We start from the raw sequence: 18,496 nt of genomic DNA, 5'->3' as shown, positions 1-18,496 counted from the left end.
GCCCCGGGCAGCGCAGCCTCTCCCGCGCCCAGCCGAGCCCTCCTCCTCCTCTCAGACGGCGCCGACGGCCGGTGGGACAGAGGGAGAGGCCCTGCCGCACCGCTGCACCCCTGCGCCACATCCCCGTCCCCAGCATGTCGGCTCTGGAGTGGTACGCGCACAAGTCCCTAGGCGACGGCATCTTCTGGATCCAGGAGCGCTTCTTCGAATCTGGCAACCGCGCTAACATCTGGCTGGTGCGCGGCGCCGAGCAGGACGTGGTGATCGACACCGGACTGGGGCTCCGAAGCCTGCCGGAGTATCTCTACTCGGCCGGCCTCCTCCAGGACCCGGACAAAGGGGAGGACCTGGTGCGGCGGCCGCTGCTGGCCGTGGCCACTCATGTCCACTTCGACCACGCCGGGGGGCTCTACCAGTTTGACCAGGTAGCCGTGCACCGGGCCGAGGCGGACGCCCTGGCCCGAGGGGACAACTTTGAGACGGCGACCTGGCTGTCGGAGAGCGAGGTGGTGCGGGCTCCCAGCCCCGGCTGGAACGCCAGGCAGTTTCGAGTGCAAGCCGTGCAACCCACCCACATCCTGCAGGAGGGTAATGGAGCACGGGCCTTGCTGACCCTTTCGTGGGGAGAGGGGCGCGGAAGGAGGGCGGAGGGTGCATGCAGCCTGGGAAAGCCTTCGGTGATCTTAAACCAACCGAGGGCGGAGCAGAGTGGCACAGGGCCGAGAGGGTAAAAGAGAGCGTTCCCTCGCCAAGTTACCAAAATGACACCTGCCTCCATGCCTGCCCTTGGAAGGGAAAAAGATCCCTGGAGAGGCCCCTCGGGTTCCCCGGGCCCTGCAGATGGGAGGGGAAAGCGCTGTGCTACAGTGCAGAGATACAGTGTTACAACTAGTGGAGTAGAAGCCGGCTCCGCCCCCTAATTCGTTTCTGGAGCCTGGTGCAGTGGGAATGCCACAGGCTGTGTGACTGGATTTCCTGAAAGATTTCCACCTACTCATTCCCATTCTGAGCACCTGTTTGACGTTTCCAGTCATTTAAAGGGAAAAAAAAAATTTTTTTTTTTCGCCTCAACCACTTATAATATAGGTCATCCTCTCCTTCAGACCCAACCTTGGAACGAAGAAAAATAGTTAAATTAAGACCCCGCAACAGCAGCCATTTGCAGCGTTTTCAACCCTTATTTTCCTTTGCTACTCAAAGGGGAAACGTTTTATTTGTATTCTAAGACCAATACTAGATTGCTTCTCATTAGAGATCAGATGCTTTTTAATGACATTTATTCACATAATTGTCGTCTTTTTATTAACTTGGTTCTGCGTTTTTCATTCTGCCTCAGTTAATACGAGTCTTCTTATGTTATTTCTTATTTCCAAATGCTATCCAATTCTGATTCCATATACTTTGTTGAAGGGAGCCTCGGTAACTGTCTAAAAAGCATCATCTCTGAACTGAGAAGGCCTAGGAATTCCATCTCTCACACATGTGTGACCTTGACCAAATTAAAGCTCCTTGAGCCTGTTTTCTTATGGGCACTAGATAGCATCTCTAAGGTGACTTACAGTCAGAGGTTCTTAAGATGGGAGAAAATCATGTCTTTATTTCAACATAATTGGGCTTTTTTGTAATCTTATATATTTTTTGCCTTTAAAAATAATCTGAGAAATTGGAACAAGAGGTTTGGCAATTGTTAATGCTGTAAAATTACCCATGTATATATCATGTAAATAAAAGGCTATTAAATTAAAAAAATAAATAAATATTAAAAAAAAAAGAAAAAAAAATAATCTGAGAAATGGACCACAGACTTTACCAGACTGCCTAGGGGGATATATATCCACAAAACAGGTGAAGAACCCTTGCTTGCATATCTAGATTAAAAATTCTCAGTTTTCCTGTTTAGGCCTTTGATTTCATTTGGGTGTAAATCCCTTTATCTTATTTTTGGCTCTGCTTCTTTTTTTGTAAATTAGATTTTTTTTTTTTTTTAGTTGTAGTGCATTTAAAAAGTTGAATGAATTTCCATTTGTCAGAGGCAAGATTTAAACTGAAGCCTTTTCCCAAAGCCAGACCTCTAGCAAATACACCACAGCAGTGTTCCATTACATTCATCTGCCAGTGTGTCCAGCCATTTCTAATTCTAAGGCAGATACTGTTTTTTGGATGCTATTGGAATTAAGTGATTTTTCCCCAGGATCATAAACCTAGTAAGTGTCTGAGATGGGAATTTGAACTCAAGTCCTTGGGCTTTTGTGACCAGTGCTTGGCATCAGTGGGATCTCCCTATCCCTCTGCTGTTTTTAAATGAATTTTATTTTGATTTTAGATCTACATTCTGCTAGCTAGCTTCCCCTACTCTCAAATTCAGAAAACAAAAAAGCCTATTACAAACATGTTCAAATAAAACAAATCCCTCAGAAAAAAAAGTCTCAAAAATATATTCATCATATATTTTTAGCCCCAAGTCGTCTGTACTTCTAGCTGGTCAATATGTTGATTATAGTTCCTAAATATTTTAAAATTGTTATTACAATTCCATATCTCTATTATTGGATAAATTATGCTCCAGGGTTTTGCTCAGTTCACTCAGAATCAGTCCTTCCAAGTAGTTTCATGTATTTCTGAAACCATCATCTTCATTTTTTGTTTAGCATAATATCCCGGTTCTTTGCTACCACAAAAAGAACTGATATTAATGTTTGTGTATATGGGCATTTTTCTTCCAGCTACTGTCTTTTTGTGGGTCTGGAGTTTGTAGTGATTTTGCTGGGCTAAAAGACATGCACAGTTTAATAATTTTGCTTTTGAGTTTAGCTGGATTTAACAGCCTATTTTCCCATAGTATCTAGCATTTGTCACTTTTTTGCCAATATTATGAAAATGAGGTATACTTTCAGGATTACTTTAATTTGAATTTTTCTAATTATTTGTAATTTAGAGGATTTTTTTCACATGACTATTTGTACCATAGATTTCTTACTTTGAAAATTGCCTTGTGTTATTCCTTTGACCATTTATCAGTTGAGGAATAGCTCTTTTTCTTATAAATTTATTTAATTTCCCTATATATCTTAGAAATGATGTCTATCAGATTGAAAACATTGCTTGTCCACTTACTCTGTTTCCCTTTTAAATTTGGTTGCATTAATTTTGTTTCTACAAAAACTTTATGATTATCTATTCTTATGATCCTCTTTATTTCTAATCTTTCTCTATCAATAATCTAACAGATAATTTCTAATTTGTACCCCTAGTTTAGTTATGACCCTTTGTCCAGCAAGCACTTTTAAATTTAAAAAAAAAAAAAAGATGCTACATGATTTACATCAAATCAAGTATACTTAATGCCAAATTATTTTTGTTTTCCTGAGAATCTTTCCCCCTCATCAACTCAGTCCATGGCATTATCAATTCCAACTTGTAGCTTTACAGAATAATTCTAGAGAGCAATGATTGAAAACTATACATTTATTTTCTAAAGAGATTTTTGCCTTCCTGATTGACTCAAAGAAGATTTGTGATTGTGAGGACAGAAAATCAGTAAAAATAGGTATCACATGAACATTCAGCCTACCCAAATTCAACTCCACAATTTCATTATTCACGTTAGGCAAAAAAAGAGGAAAAAAACACTTTAAAAAGTGCCAGTTTTAGTCACTACTAAATACAAATAGCCTATACTTGGGAATACATGTGAGATGGGGAGATCAATGTGCTAATCCTTTTGCTAGTCTCAACATATGGAAGCACTGATGTGATTCTAGAACCTTCTTTTCATTGTGCCTACAAAATGGTAGAGCTAATAAAGAAGCGAACAACCTTAATTGGCTTTCCTAGCATTTTCTGTTCATCCAGAAAGTCCCTGCTGTGTACCTTTTTACTATATTGTGTCCTCTCTTGACTTATGCTGAAACAAGAGTTAAAATGGTGTTTTTTTGTTGTTTTTTTTTTTTCATTCTAATAATTTTTTTGTGTGAAGACTTGTTTTCAAGGATACTTTTTTTTAATTGTCATTTTCTATCCAAATAAAACTCCACCTGTTTTGTTGTCTTCCTTTGTATGGAGGTTCTGATTACCCACTTCCCCTGATTAATAATTTAACTAATGGAATTATGGGGAAAAATTTGCATTCAGTTTCTATGGCAACCATCTCGAGTCTTCCTTGCTGTCTTAATACTCCCTCTGCCTTCTTTTGAAAACACTTCCCCTTTCTAGCTGTAACTTTTTTAAAAAGATAATGTACTACATTTTATATGTCATTTAAAGACTTTTCCATGTAATCATCTTATACATAGTTTGTGATAATATAACCCAACTTTGTAAGATATGGTTCCAATTTAGGCTGTAAAACAGTTTCATCCATTTCCCCACCACAAACAAGGCCTGCAAAAGGGCCTGCTGATGGATGATATCCTCTTGTGTTAAGATGGGCTTTGAGAATGGAGTAGTTATTTCTGCAAATGTTAATGTTTTTAAACAATTTACCTAGATTTTTTCTTTCTTTTTTTCTCATTTTGCACTTTGTGGTTGTCAACAATATATGCTTTTAAAAAGCACTTGTGCTCAGGGCCCTAATAGAAGAGGAAAGACTTGATTCTGAAATGAAATGAGCTAATTGATTATAACAACAGTGCCACATCTGAGGTTTGGATAGATATTATTCCCAGTTTATAGGTAAGGAAATTCAAGCCAAATTAATTAGGCATTTTTACCCTAATATATCTTCCACTCTCACCTCACGACCTCCACTCAGTTGTCAATGATTTTCTTAAACTCAAGTCTGGCAATGTCATCCCTCTATTTAATAGGGGAATTAGAAAGGATTAAACATTTTTGCACAGTGCTATGCACTATGCCAAGTGCTTTACAAATAACCCAACAAGTTGAGTAGGTGCTATTATTATTCCCCATTTTATAGTTAAAGAAATGAAAGCAAACAGTGACTTGCCCAGAGTCACAATGAAGCCAGGTTTCAACTTGGATCTTCCCAATTCTAGGAATAATTTTTTCCCCCGGGGCAATTGGGGTTAAGTGACTTGCCTGGGGTCACACAGCTAGGAAGTGTTAAGTATCTGAGGTCACATTTGAATTCAGGTCTTCCTGACTTTAAGGCTGGTGTTCTATCCACTACACCAACTAGTTGCCTCTAGGCCTAATTTTCTATCCACTGTGCTACCTAGCTGCCTCCCACGGTTCCCTGTCTCCTCCAGGATCAAATAGAAAAGGCCTTCTGAGTTCTTAATGACCTACCTACCCCTCACCTTTCCATTCTTTTTTCACATTCCATCTGTCTTCTCCCACTCCTTTACTCTCCCACCCCAGTGTAATTCTATGATCCAGTGACAATTGGTCACTTTGCTGTATCATCTCCAAACTGCAGACATTTTCTTTCCCTAGCTATCCCTCATAGTTAGAATATTCTGTCTTCTTATCACTGACTACTGGCTTCCTTCAAATCCAAGCTAAGTTCCATCTTCTACAGGGAAACCTTCCCATTCTCCTTTAATACTAATGTCTTCCATCTATTATTTCCACTTTATATATGGCTTATTTATACACTATTGTTTGTATGTTGTCTCTGATTAGACTGTGTGCTCCTTGAGAGCAAGCAGTTCTCTTGACTTAAACAGGTCTTTTGACTTAACTTTAAACTAAAATTGGCTGAATGTAGTCTCTATGACAGTGAAATCAAAAGAACAAACCTATATTTATTGTCAACAATTGATGAAATTATTTCATTTATTGCAGATATTTTATAAAAATAAAATTAGGTTTTTAAAAATACACAAAGCAGTTGTTAATTACAGCTTTCCAAAAATTTCAAAATGAATAAAATGTTTGGAGGATCTATTTTTATTCTGATGGTATAAAGAGTAGTTTTTAGAAAAGGTAAGAGATTTACATAATTTGGGGGAACTTAGGCATTCTCAAGTCTACTTTTCATGACTATATCTATGTGATTTCCTAAGTTTTAAGGTGTGAAAAGAAAGCTTAGTATTTACAGAAACACTTGGAAAATTGATAATACTGACAAGCAGCTTCTTCTAACACATCAGGAGCTGTAAATTTCACCTTTTTTTAAAGTATCTAGTTTCCTCTATACCAAGAAATGTTCATTTCCTATGTCATATTAATTTTCTGGCAAAGTATCTGGAAGATCTGGAAGTAGCCAGATTTTTAAAATAGTCATGTGGAATAATGTTATCTTTTCTTTCCAGAACTTCGTGCTAGAGAGGCAAAAAATTGTATCTGTTCTATTTAATGACTTTTCCTATGTCCAAAAGTTGTTGGATTGTTTCCTGAGGCGACTACATTTAATAAATTATGCACAGAGGGGGCTCAAGGAGAGATTAGCTAAATCATCACATCTAGTTGTAACAGAAAAAAATAATTCCCTTCTATCAATGGAATAGTAATACTATTTTCATGGATTTCACTTTATTTCATTATGTTTGTCTTTATGATGTGAAAACCAGTGGGTATTATTATTTTGCAGAGTACTTAAAGTAATTACTTGAAGTCAGTGAAGCCAAATAATTTTATGAGACTGATTGTACTACCTGTACAGAGTTTGAGGGTTAGGATAATTTCAATTTGGGATAGAATTCCAGCTACCTGCAGCATCCTTTAAGTGGCTTAATAGTTCTAACACAAAGCCAGAAGTAGACCACCTTGGGAATGCCGAGTCCTAATGCAAAAATCTACTATATTTTAAAGGGAAACATGCCCAAAGACTGTGTATAAAAAGAGGTATCATTGTCCAGATTCAGAAGGATAAATCTGTACTCACTGTACCCAGCTTTCATCAAACCATATTTAGAATATCATTCAAGTTCTGTTTTGGGTGTGACATTTTAGAAAGGGTACTATCAAGTTGGAATGAGTCCAGAAGTCTATTACAAGGGAACTTAAAACTGTCATATAAAGGTTATATAGAAGAAGTTAAAGAAGAGTACTTAATCCTAGGCAAGAAGAGAGTTAAGGGATGTATCAATGTGTTCAAATGGTTCTCATGGTGGAAGAAAGGTTAGACTTATTCTATAGGACTAAAGACTAGCTAGCTAGGGTCAAGGATTGGAAGACTAAAATTTCAAAAAATTCAAATAAATTAAGAAATAAAATGACCTATCTAGCAAGTTTTGCATTTCAAATAGTCCTTAGGCAGAGTCTGGGACTTGAGAATGATTTAGAAGACTCTAATAAATTGAATAAGAAGTTGGACTAGATAACAACAAAGAGCAATTCTTGGTTTGTGTTTAGCTCATTTGGAGTCCTAAAGCTTAAAAAGAAAAAAATTTAAGTCATTGAGTCATGTTTTTAAAAAAAAATAACTAAAATGAAAACATAATGATGTCTCTTCCAGGCTCAAATAAAAATACTGGGATTTTTTTTTGCCTTGAAAGACAAATGTAAAGAGACTGAAATTCCCTTTATAAATCCTTTATTGACTGATTAATTGAACTCTGTAAGATCCCATAATGCTAAAACTAGAAAGCTTCAGTTTTCCAACCAGTAAAATGAGAGGGTTATTCCAGATCTCTAGAATGTTGTCTTTTGATTTTGCAGATGGAAAAGTGGAGCAATTTCAATTTATCATGGAGAGTAACTTCCATCCTTAATCTTTAAACATTTTGGTATCTTTGACATGCAATGCTACTTTGAACAATAGGGTTTGAAAATCCAGCACTCAAGAGGTGTTTCCTTTTAAACACTTTGCCTTTAATTAGAGTGGGCTTCTTTACTCTTTGATCAGGAGGTGTCTGAATTGCTTCTCATTTGTTTGAGAAGAAAATTGTCGTGGTTTTTTTTTTTTTCTTTTGCCTTTTTAATCCATTTTTTCCACCCAAAAATTCACTTATTAAAATAAATATAATAAAATAGTTAAAAGTTAAAGTAAGTTATTACTTTTAATTTACACTAAAAAAGTAAATTATTAAAGAATGCAAACAACTTGTTAAAATTTGATATCTACCATTTATTGTAGTATTGCTTTTCACCCAATATTTAAGTAGATTAAGGTTGCTTTTACTCAAGTCAGAACTTCCCCAGATTATATAAGTGCCTTTCATAGTCAAAAGTTTGTACCCTGACAACCTGATATAACTTAGTAGACAAATAGCTTTGCCATTATTACCACTCTTTTTCCTGTCTTTTTTGCTTTTCCAGTTGCAGAAAGAGCACTTTGGCATTTTACTCTATTAAGTGGTTTCTTACAGGAAACTAGTCTGCAAGGTGAGGAGGGGCAAGATTGGATTAGGTTCCTTTTAACTCTAGGTTCTAATTGAGGTTCTAATTTGGGCAGTATGTTTGTTATTGGGGAAAAGTATTCAAAGTTAAATTGTAATGGCCCTTACTTTGTACTGAATAAAAATAAAGTTATTTCTTTTAAAAATAATTTTTGTATTTTTGAAGTAACAGGTTTTTTTTTTATTAGTTTGTCCCTCTCCTTATCTCTTCCATTGAATTAAAAAAAACCCACCCTAAATTCCTTAATATATCTTGCATAATATAGTAAAACAAATCACTACATTCATTAGCCATGTCTAAAAATGCATGTCTTTTTCTGCATCTTGTTTATCACTTTTCTGTCAAAGAGGTAGTGATGTTTCACCTTCATTCTTTTGGTTTTGTAGTTTATCATTGCACATTGCATTGAACAGAATTTCTAAAGTCTAAACCTCAAATGAAAATTAATTAGATACTCCCCCCTAAGTCAAAGGACCTTGATGACTTTTCCATCATTGCCTCTTTAACCTAGGTTATTTGCTCCAGTTTTTCTCTTCCCAGCCTAATCCACATCTCTTTTATGAGCAGCATTTTCTTTGAAACTTCTTGGCTATCTTTGATAGCTTACATTTAGAGAAAGAGAGGGACTCACCTTTTCAAAACAAATTCTATTTTTATCCTAGAATACAACTTTTTAAGCTCATCTAAGCAGAACTAATCAGGATTTTAAAACAGGTATAAAATAGTTTCATTACATTGCCTATGTTAGAATAAAAGACTTGGGAAACCTTTCTGGTATAGTTTGGCATTTTTGATGTTCTAATAATACTCGAATGCATACTACTCTTGTAGTATGAACATTAGTGGGGTATTACAAATATCAAATGGCATTTTGTATGCATGCTTTGAAGCAAAGGCTATGTGAGAGTAAAGAACTCTTCTTTATTGCTTAATATGACCTTGCTTAAAAGGTTTGGCCCCATAAGTAAAAGCCTATAAAAGCAAACTAAGCACATTGCTTACTAAGGGGCTGATTGTTGATAATTCCTGTCAGTGGATTGATTGTTAGACTTTCTTCAACTACAGATAACTGAAAGAAGCACATCATCCACATAAACACATTTCCTATAGAAATACAACTCTTTAAGCCATTTGTATTTTGCTTTATCTCTGCTTTATACTAAACTATATCCTATACAAATTAGTGAAAAGTTCAGAACAATATAATCCCTGAATATTAGGTAACTACTATTACAATTAAACATAAATTTTTTCTTTCTTAAAAACATTATGCCAAGGCTCTTGAGCAAAAAGGATGCTGATCCAACCTCTCATCTTGTAGATAGGGAAGCTGTGTCCCAAAGAACTTGTGAATTGCCTAAGATTTACGTAGATAATAATAGATTTGGGATTTGAACCTAAGCTAGATACAGCTTTTTTCCACACTCAATTCAGTTACCAGTCAACAAAATATCTCACCTACAAGACTATGGTAGGATTTATTCTTAGCACCTGGTTGAAAATTATCACCTATTCTAACCTGCTAACATTTGCTGAGGGGATAATTTTTCCAGGATTTCTTAAAAAGACCTCTATAAAAAACATTTGATCACAACTGAGCAGTTAATTTGCCAAACTTAATAGAAGTTACTTGTATCACCTGCCACACTCACGCATATTGAAGGTAAAGCAAAAATAGACTTAAATGATTTTTAGCTTTCCAGAGGCACTGTATTCTTGCATAAGAATGCTATCTCAAATCACTCTTTCAAAGAGGATTTTGGGAATGTCCCATCCCGTTCCTTCTGACATCAGTTTGAGACCTAGCAATACAAACAAGATAATGACAGTGTGAAAAGAGACATTTGCCTTAGACATTGGGCCAGAGAGCTTTTATCCAGTCCTTTTATGTGATCTTCTGGAGTAAGTTTCAGATACTTGGCTCAGAGAAACTGGTATTTTCCATTTGGGTCTCTGCTGGAGGATCAGGAGTATTAATTCAAAACTAAATTCTCTCAGGGGACAGCAAGGTAGTGAAGTGGATAGAGTGCCATAGATCAGGAAGACTCATCTTCCTAAGTTCAAATCTGGCCTCAGACACCTACTAACTTTCTGACTGAGCAAGCTGCTTAACCCTTGTTTACCTCAGCTTCCTCATCAGTAAAATGAGCTAGAGAAGGAAATGGCAAACCACTTTAGTATATTTACTAAGAAAACCCCAAATGGCGTCATGAAGAATCAGGCGTGACTGAAACAGTTGAACAACATTCAATTTGAACAGCTAGGGGCTCAGGGTATTTTGAATTTCATGTCACAGGCCTCACAATTAAAAAAGAAACTATGAAACTAATGGGCCCTAGCTATTACTGATTTCTTTATCTCCAGGTAAGTATCCTTTTTGTTGCCTTACTAAGCTTTCTCCTCTCTGGATATCTTGAAACCTCACCTCCACTATAAAAGTTTTTGCTAAACTGATTTAAAAGGACAAATTCTTATCCATTGTTCCTCAATCATTTACCTTCTCCCTAATCTCGCTGCCTTTTCCCCTCAATCTTTCTGAATGTATATTGCATTATATTTTGCTCTGAATCTTCATTATATGCCCTCCCAAAACTTTTTTTTTAATGACTATCTGCACAAATAATTTTATTAAATGTTTTAGTTTACATATATCACCTTAACTTGAAGATGAGGCTTCTGGCAAATCTGGAACTATCCCTTTTTGTCAATTGAAGATCCATTAGAGAAATGGGGAGGGAGATAGATATGAATAACCCATTTGGAAACTATCATATCACTATAAAGATGACCTATGTAAAAAAGTTTAACTCATCTGTGGCTTAATAGATCTTTCAGAATTTCTGTGTCCAAAAGATTCATTCCCCTACTGCCAGTCTGTTATTGAGAATCTCTGAATTTAAAGGCCTTAGAAAAAGCATATTTATTACATCTTCAGGCCCATACTTGAAGTTTACTCCAAGTTCTAATGTTTATTTCACTCTTAGAACTCAGTTGGGAATGTAATTTGTCTTTTTTCCACCAATTGTTACGTTTCTCCAGCCATTTAACTTTGTATCCTTGGGCATATATCTTTGTAACAAAGTTCATCATGGGATTTTTATCTTTAAAATCTGTTCTCATTTCTAGGGGATGTGATCAGCCTTGGTGACAGACAGCTCACTGTAATGCACATGCCTGGTCACTCCAGGGGAAGTATTTGCTTACTCGACAAAGATCGGAAGATTCTATTCAGTGGAGATGTTGTATATGATGGAGCAATGATTGACTGGCTTCCATACAGCCGAATAAATGATTACATTGTAACCTGTGAGCGCCTGATAGAATTGGTGGACAGTGGTGTGGTAGAGAAGGTGCTTCCTGGGCATTTCAACACTTTTGGAGCTGAAAGGCTTTATCGCTTAGCTTCCAACTATATTTCGAAAGCTGGGTTGTGTCACAAAGTTTCAACCTGTGCTATGAGATCCCTTGCAAGTTTAGCACTGCGTGTAACCACTTCTAGGACCCCATCCTAGTTTGTATGTATTGGTTTATCATGTGATTGATACTTTTAAAACCAAGCAGTTTTGTGGTTAAAATAATTGATTGTGATCATTTCAAGAAGTGCTTTCTCAATATTAAGGGGGGGGGGGGGGGAGATTTGAGAAGGAATAAGCCAAAAGAGGGAGATGTGTTATTTTAACTTATTTTCTTTCCACCAAATGATTATAATAAGCCTCTGAAACAAGCTAATAGCTTGCTAAAGTTGTTGCCTTTTAAATGTTTGTGGGTTTTGTTTTGTTTTGTTTTCAGTCATCAAAACTGTGGGATGGTTGCATGGGGAAGGCATTTTGGAGAAAAGAGAGTTATCCATACTTGCTTTTGGAAACTCTTGTTTTATTATGTGCATTAAAGTAATTTTTTTTGGGGGGGGGTGCCCCAATCCTGAAGTTTTCAGTATTACATTTAAATTTAAAGATGAAACTTCTTCAGTTTAAAATTCATTTGAACTTAGTGTGAAACATACAATATAGCCATTCATATAATACCTGAAACATTTCACTACTGTAAGGACTGGATCCATGTGTGCCATGATTTATTTATTCTTTGTGTAAGTTAATGAAATAGTCACTGTCTATTGTGTGTTTATTTTATTTATTTAAAAAATAGTAAAGTACATTTTGATTTGATGCAAAGCTTTATAAAATAAATGCTTCAGTAAAAAAGCTGAAAAGATTGCTATAGTTGAGATGCTGTATTTTGCAAATAGTGAAATTTTAAATGTGCATATTTAACTGCAAATGTTTAGATTTCTTAAAAGGACACTGTCAGGTATCCTTAAAATATATATATGTAACTTGAAATGTTTTTCTTCCTTTCCTACTGGTCTGCAAGGAAAAGTAAAAAGAGATCTCAGAGCATTCTCTCTTTGGGCAACATTTCATATGTAATCAACTTTGGGACACATTTAAAAAAATGTTTAATCTTAAAGCAAACAGGTATTTTACTTGGTCCTTTGTCCTATGTTGTGTTAAAGGGCTTACTAGATTAATTAAAGTGTAAATTAGATATTGATCTTTTTCTGATTCACAGAACTAATTCTTTTCTGATGGATTCTGAACCACCTACAATCTTTGGCTAAAATGAAAAATCTCATTTACACAGTCTAAACAAAAGCTAGACTAATATTTAGTGATCCATTTTGGCGCGCACGCGTGTGTGTGTGTGTGTGTGTGTGTGTGCGCATATGTGTGTGTTACTTTGAAGAAACATTAAAGAATTTCTTAAACTCATATTATTGGCTTTCTAATCCTAGCATTCCTGAATTCAAATTGGGACAGTTACATGAAACTCAGTTTTAGGATTGCTAGAGGAAAATTTCCAAAACAGTGTGAAACTCTCTTTCCCCAGAAATTTTCCATATTCATTTGTTTTAACAGAACTTAAGCATCTGCCATAAGTATAGCACCGTGCCAGGCGGCACCTTGGGGAATTGTAATGGGAGTCAAAGATGGGTTTCTTCCATCATAGAAGTCATGATTGAGCTACAGTAAGCACACAATGGAGAGAAAGATACCAATGAAAAGTAAGGATAACAATGAAAATGTAGTATAAATGAGTTCAAGAAACAAAACAAGCAAGTACTGTTTATAGGTTGAGGTTAGCCAAACAAAGTTTATGAGAAAGGTTAAATAATGAGCCAGATTTTGAAGGAAGGGATAGTTGTAGATTGGTACATTACTTCTTTACATTAAATATCCCCTATACTGATTCAACAGGCTTAATAGAAAATGTTTAGTATGTGCAATATTCCTTATTTGAGGGGATTAACAAGAGGCATCCATACTGCTTTATGGAAGAGCCTATAAAAATGAATTTTTTTTTCTGCCCTGTTTTCCTATAACCATATTAGTAATTAAAGTCAAGGAAATTAGGGGATTCATGGCTTAAACAACTTTTGTGGCTTTCTTGTTCTCACTAACCACCTCTACAGAGCCATGATGCTCACAATCTGGAATCAAAGAATGCACAGTTACATGAATAAATACAAATAAAGATTCTGTCTGTGCTGTGTGATCTTTTGCAAACTCATCTCTTTGAATAACAAGGATCAAGTCCTAATCCAAATTGACTTTTCTTGTAATTGAGTCTATAATTTAAAACTAATTTCGTATTCTTTAAAAATAACTCAGTATTATCAAAAAAGTTTTAATATAGAAAAGTGAAGATATCATTAGACCTTTCTTTGATCATTTTTTAAAGACAGTTTTTCTATTAGATTGGAGTTTGAAACTTATGTATGAATATTAAGAATTTCAATGTTATATTGAAAATTATTGTGGTATTATTGGACAAACCACATTCAAAATTATTTAATGGCTTTAGAGAAATCCAATATTTTTACATTGATTACAAAAAGTAAAAGCCAAACCTGTAAATCACTGAAGACCCTATTAGCTAATAGGATTTTATATTATTTTCCCTTGAAGAAGTAGAAATTTTAGGATTACCCTTACTTGTAATCGGAATGTCCAAAATTTTTAGGGAAGGAGAGAAATTATTTGGTAGAAGAATAAGGTTTCAAAGTTGATGTGTTTTAGGCAACATTACCCAAGATTGTATTACTGTACTTCTGTTGAAACTTGGCCAATGGCCAGCTCAATAGAACAAACTTGACCAAGTGTATTTTTACTCCTATGATATGGGGTGTGCCAAGAATAAAAGATTTTTAAAAAAACCCAAAGCATTTTCCTAATATATATAACTTTTTAATATGTATATTTTTATCCTGACAGTGACCCTTTAATATTGACATAATTTATTACTTTTAAAATGTTGAATTGCAAGTTGTAAAAACTAAAATTATTTAGAAATAATTTTTACTCGTTAAATTGGTAGTGCTGTATCTTTGGTAATCCAGTTTCCTTACTGATTTTTTTTTCCCATGGTAAAAAAAAAAAAATCCTAAAGAAACTTTGATCTTTTTTTCCATCAACTGTAAACTATACATAATTGATGTTAAAGTAAAAAATGTTAAACATCTTTGTTCTTGAATATAATCTGAATGTAATATTCTCAGACTGTCTGCTTGTAGTTTTCAGATGAGTGTAATTTAAAACATAATAAATATTTAAAGGAATATAGTATTGAAATTCAATGAGTGATTCTATGCTTGGTATATATATTTTTAAAAATACATTTCATTGCATTAATATTTGTTGAATTTTAACTTTTTAAATATTCAAACAATAAAATATTCTTTAAAAAAAAACCCTAATGATAAACAAGCTGATATAATATTTAAAAATATTCTTAAGCTTATTTCTATGCTTAAATGCATTTCCAGTCTTCCCAATCTTATTGTATAACATTGGTACACTTGATGTGTACAGACTGCTGCATTGTGTGTCAATATTATTATGCAGTTCCTTAAGATGGTTTCTAATATCTATCACATATAGGGAATCTTTTGAAGTTAGTAAGGTAAAATTTCTAAGTTGCTTATTCTTATATCCCATTCTTGCTGCAAGAATACCTTTATCATCCAATTAATTTTTACTTCACCTGGACCTTCTATTCTTCAGGTACTGCTAAGTCATCAAAGTAAAATTTTTCTGCATGTGTCCCTGAGTTTAAAATCAGGCAGTACCTTAATGGTGTTTACTGCCATGACCTACTGCTGTTCTCTAGTATGATTCTATATGGATTCTAGGGGGTGTTCAGAAAGGACTAACAGCTTTGATATGAGGGATTACCAAGTCCTTTTCAGGGCTACTTATATACTTTTGGTGTCAACCTATCATCAAAATCTTGTCTGTGGCTCTAAGAAGTTGTAGCATCACAGCAGTTGCACCCCAGGAAAATTGTATTGATAGACTCTAAACCAATTTTTGGGTAACCAATAGTCCTCAAAGCTACCACTGAAGTAGGGAGATGTCTATCCCAAGTATGTGAAGACTTTCCTCAGCAAGAGTGAGTTCTCATTCTTTGTTCCATTGGCCATAAAGGTTACTAATGCATTCTGGAATGCTTAGAATTATTCAGATGTTGAAAATGACAAGGTCATCCATTGCATTCAGGCTAAATTTGATTTAGCCCTTGATCTCCCTTGATATTTGTCTTGCTATGTGAATTCAGTGACTGTGCAATTCTGCTTTATTTCAGTACACACCGAAGTCAAAATATTGTCTATGTTATCATTGGTTCTCTTATAAAATGAATAGTGATGTATCTAAAAGCATTATATGTAATGAGAATAAGCTAGACGTATTCCTAATAGATCAAAAGTAAAACAAGATCGCTCATTATCAACACTATTTTTCAATAAGGGAAGAAAAAGAAATTGAAGGAATTAGAATAGGCAATGAGGAAACAAAATTCATTTTGCAGATGATGTGATGGTATATTTAGGTAATCAACTAAAAATCTACTTGAAACAACAACTTTAGCAATGTCACAAGATATAAAATGAATCCACATAAATTATCAGAGTTTCTATACATTACCAAAAAGCCCAGCAAAATAGAGAAATTCCATTTTATATAACATAGACAATATAAAATACTTGGGATTCTACCTGCGAAGATAAAACCAGGACTATAGAAACACAATTACACAAAAAGATATAAACAACTGGAAAAATATCAATTGTTTCATAGGTAGGTGGAGCTAATATAATAGTCACAATTCCACCTAAGTTAATCTAGTTATTCAGCACCACCATATCAATCTAATTGACAAAAAATTATTTTATAGAGGTAGAATAAAATAACAATTCATCTGGAAGAACAAATGGGTCAATCTAAAGGGAATTAATGAAAAAATGCAAAGGCAGTTGGTTTAACCTTACCAGATCTAATACTATGTTATAAAATGGTAGTCATCAAAACCATTTGGTACTGCTAAGAAATGAATAGTGGGTCAGTGGAATAGTGAAGTACATAAGACACAATATTCAATGACTCTAGTAATCTAGCATTTGATAAACCCAAAGACTCCAGCTTCTGGGATAAGAACTCACTATTTAACAAAAATTGGTAGAAAAATTGGAAAATAGTAAGGCAGAAACCAGGCATTGACCAACATCTAAAACCCTAAATGAAGATAAGGTTAAAATGGGTTCATATTTTAAACAAAAAGGTTGATACTATAAGCAAATTATGAGAGCAACAGATAATCTTTGGAGAAGAAAGGAATTTATGGCCAAAGAAGTGGTAAACATGAAATGCAAAATGGATAATTTTAATTACGTTAAATTTAAAAAGTTTTACACAAGCCAAACCAATGCAGTCAAGATTATAATGATGAATGTTGGAGGGGATGTGGGAATACTGGGACATTATGCATTGTTGGTGGAGTTATGAACTGATCCAACCATTCTAGAGAGTAATTTGGAACTATGCTCAAAGGGTTATAAAACTGCATATATATATCCTTTGAGCCAGCAGTGTCACTACTGGGTCTGTATTCCAAAAAAGAGCATGAAAGAAGGAAAAGAACCCACATGTGCAAAAATGTTTGTAGCAGCCTCTTTTTGTAGTGACAAGGAACTGGAAAGTGAGTGGATGCCCATCAGTTGGGGAATGGCTGATTAAGTTATGATATATGAATGTAATGGACTATTATTGTTCTCTAAGGAATGATGAGCAGACTGATTTCAGAAAAGCCTGGAAAGATTTACATGAACTGATGCTAAGTGAAATGAGCAGAACCAGGAGCACACTGTACATAATAGGAAGATTATGTGATGATCAACTGTGATGGATTCTTAACAATGCAATTCAAATAGACTTGGAATGGAAAATGCCGGATGCATCCAGAAAGAGAGATGTATGGAGACTAAATGTGGATTGAAGCATAGTATTTTTTTTTTTTTTTGGTTTGTTTCTCATGTTTAGTTTTTTCCCCCTCTTTTAGTCTGATTTTTCTTATACAACTTGAGAAATATGTTTAAAAGAACTGCTCATCTTTAACCTATATCAGATTCCCTGCTGTCTTGCATAGGGGGAAAACAAGAAAGGGAGGGAGAAAAATTTGGAACACAAAGTTTTGCATAGTTGAATATTGAAAACTATCTTTGTATGTATTTGGAAAAATAAAATTCTATTTAAAAAAGACTCAGGAGTTAACTATATGAACACAATTACAAAGCCCTTTTCATATAAATAAAATCAGATTTAAACAATTGGGGGATTATTCATGAATAAGTTGTATGTATTTGGAAAAATAAAATTCTATTTAAAAAAGACTCAGGAGTTAACTATATGAACACAATTACAAAGCGCTTTTCATACAAATAAAATCAGATTTAAACAATTGGGGAATTATTCATGAATAAGCCAATCTATTATAATAAAAATGACAATTTACCTAAATTAATCTTCTTTAGTCCCATACCAAGCTAACTGCCAAAAAAATTATTTTATAGAGGTAAAAGAAATAAGAATTCATCTGGAAGAACAAAAGATCAAGAATTTCAAGGGAATTAATGACAAGAATGCAAAGGTTTCCTATCAGATCTAAAACTGTTTTGAAGTACAGTCATCAAAACTATTTGGTACTGGCTAAGAAATAAAGAGTAGTGGATCAATGGAACAGTTTAGGTACATAAAACACAATAATTAGTGACCATAGTAATCTACGTTTGAACCCAAAGACTAGCTTCTAGAATGAGAACTCACTATTTGACAAAAATTGGTAGGAAAATTGGAAAATAGTATGTCAGAAACTAGGCATAGAATAACATATAAAAACCCTATACCAAGATAAGTTCTAA

At 34.8% G+C, this 18,496-nt stretch overlaps 1 protein-coding gene across 1 annotated transcript; it reads left to right on the top strand.

Annotated features, from left to right (window-relative positions):
* The first annotated feature begins 74 nt into the window (after positions 1–74).
* Positions 75–14,444, top strand: MBLAC2 (metallo-beta-lactamase domain containing 2). The gene is made up of 2 exons (XM_031967428.1): positions 75–588; positions 11,371–14,444. Exons 1-2 carry the CDS (start codon positions 135–137, stop codon positions 11,754–11,756), a joined length of 840 nt encoding a protein of 279 aa, XP_031823288.1. The 5' UTR covers positions 75–134; the 3' UTR covers positions 11,757–14,444.
* Positions 14,445–18,496: the final 4,052 nt, after the last annotated feature.

The sequence above is a fragment of the Sarcophilus harrisii genome, chromosome 1 (genome assembly GCF_902635505.1).
Source record: "Sarcophilus harrisii chromosome 1, mSarHar1.11, whole genome shotgun sequence".
NCBI classification, from domain to species: Eukaryota; Metazoa; Chordata; class Mammalia; order Dasyuromorphia; family Dasyuridae; genus Sarcophilus; species Sarcophilus harrisii.
Note: the sequence above shows the minus strand (reverse complement) of the source record. Positions and strands in the feature narration are given on the sequence as shown.

What these genes read in the sequence shown, in the direction of transcription:
- MBLAC2 (XM_031967428.1), top strand. Translation starts at nt 135, where the DNA reads ATGTCGGCTCTGGAGTGGTACGCGCACAAGTCCCTAGGCGACGGCATC. An exon ending in CACCCACATCCTGCAGGAGG is followed by an intron (nt 589 to 11,370) that starts GTAATGGAGCAC and finishes TCTCATTTCTAG; the next exon opens with GGGATGTGATCAGCCTTGGT.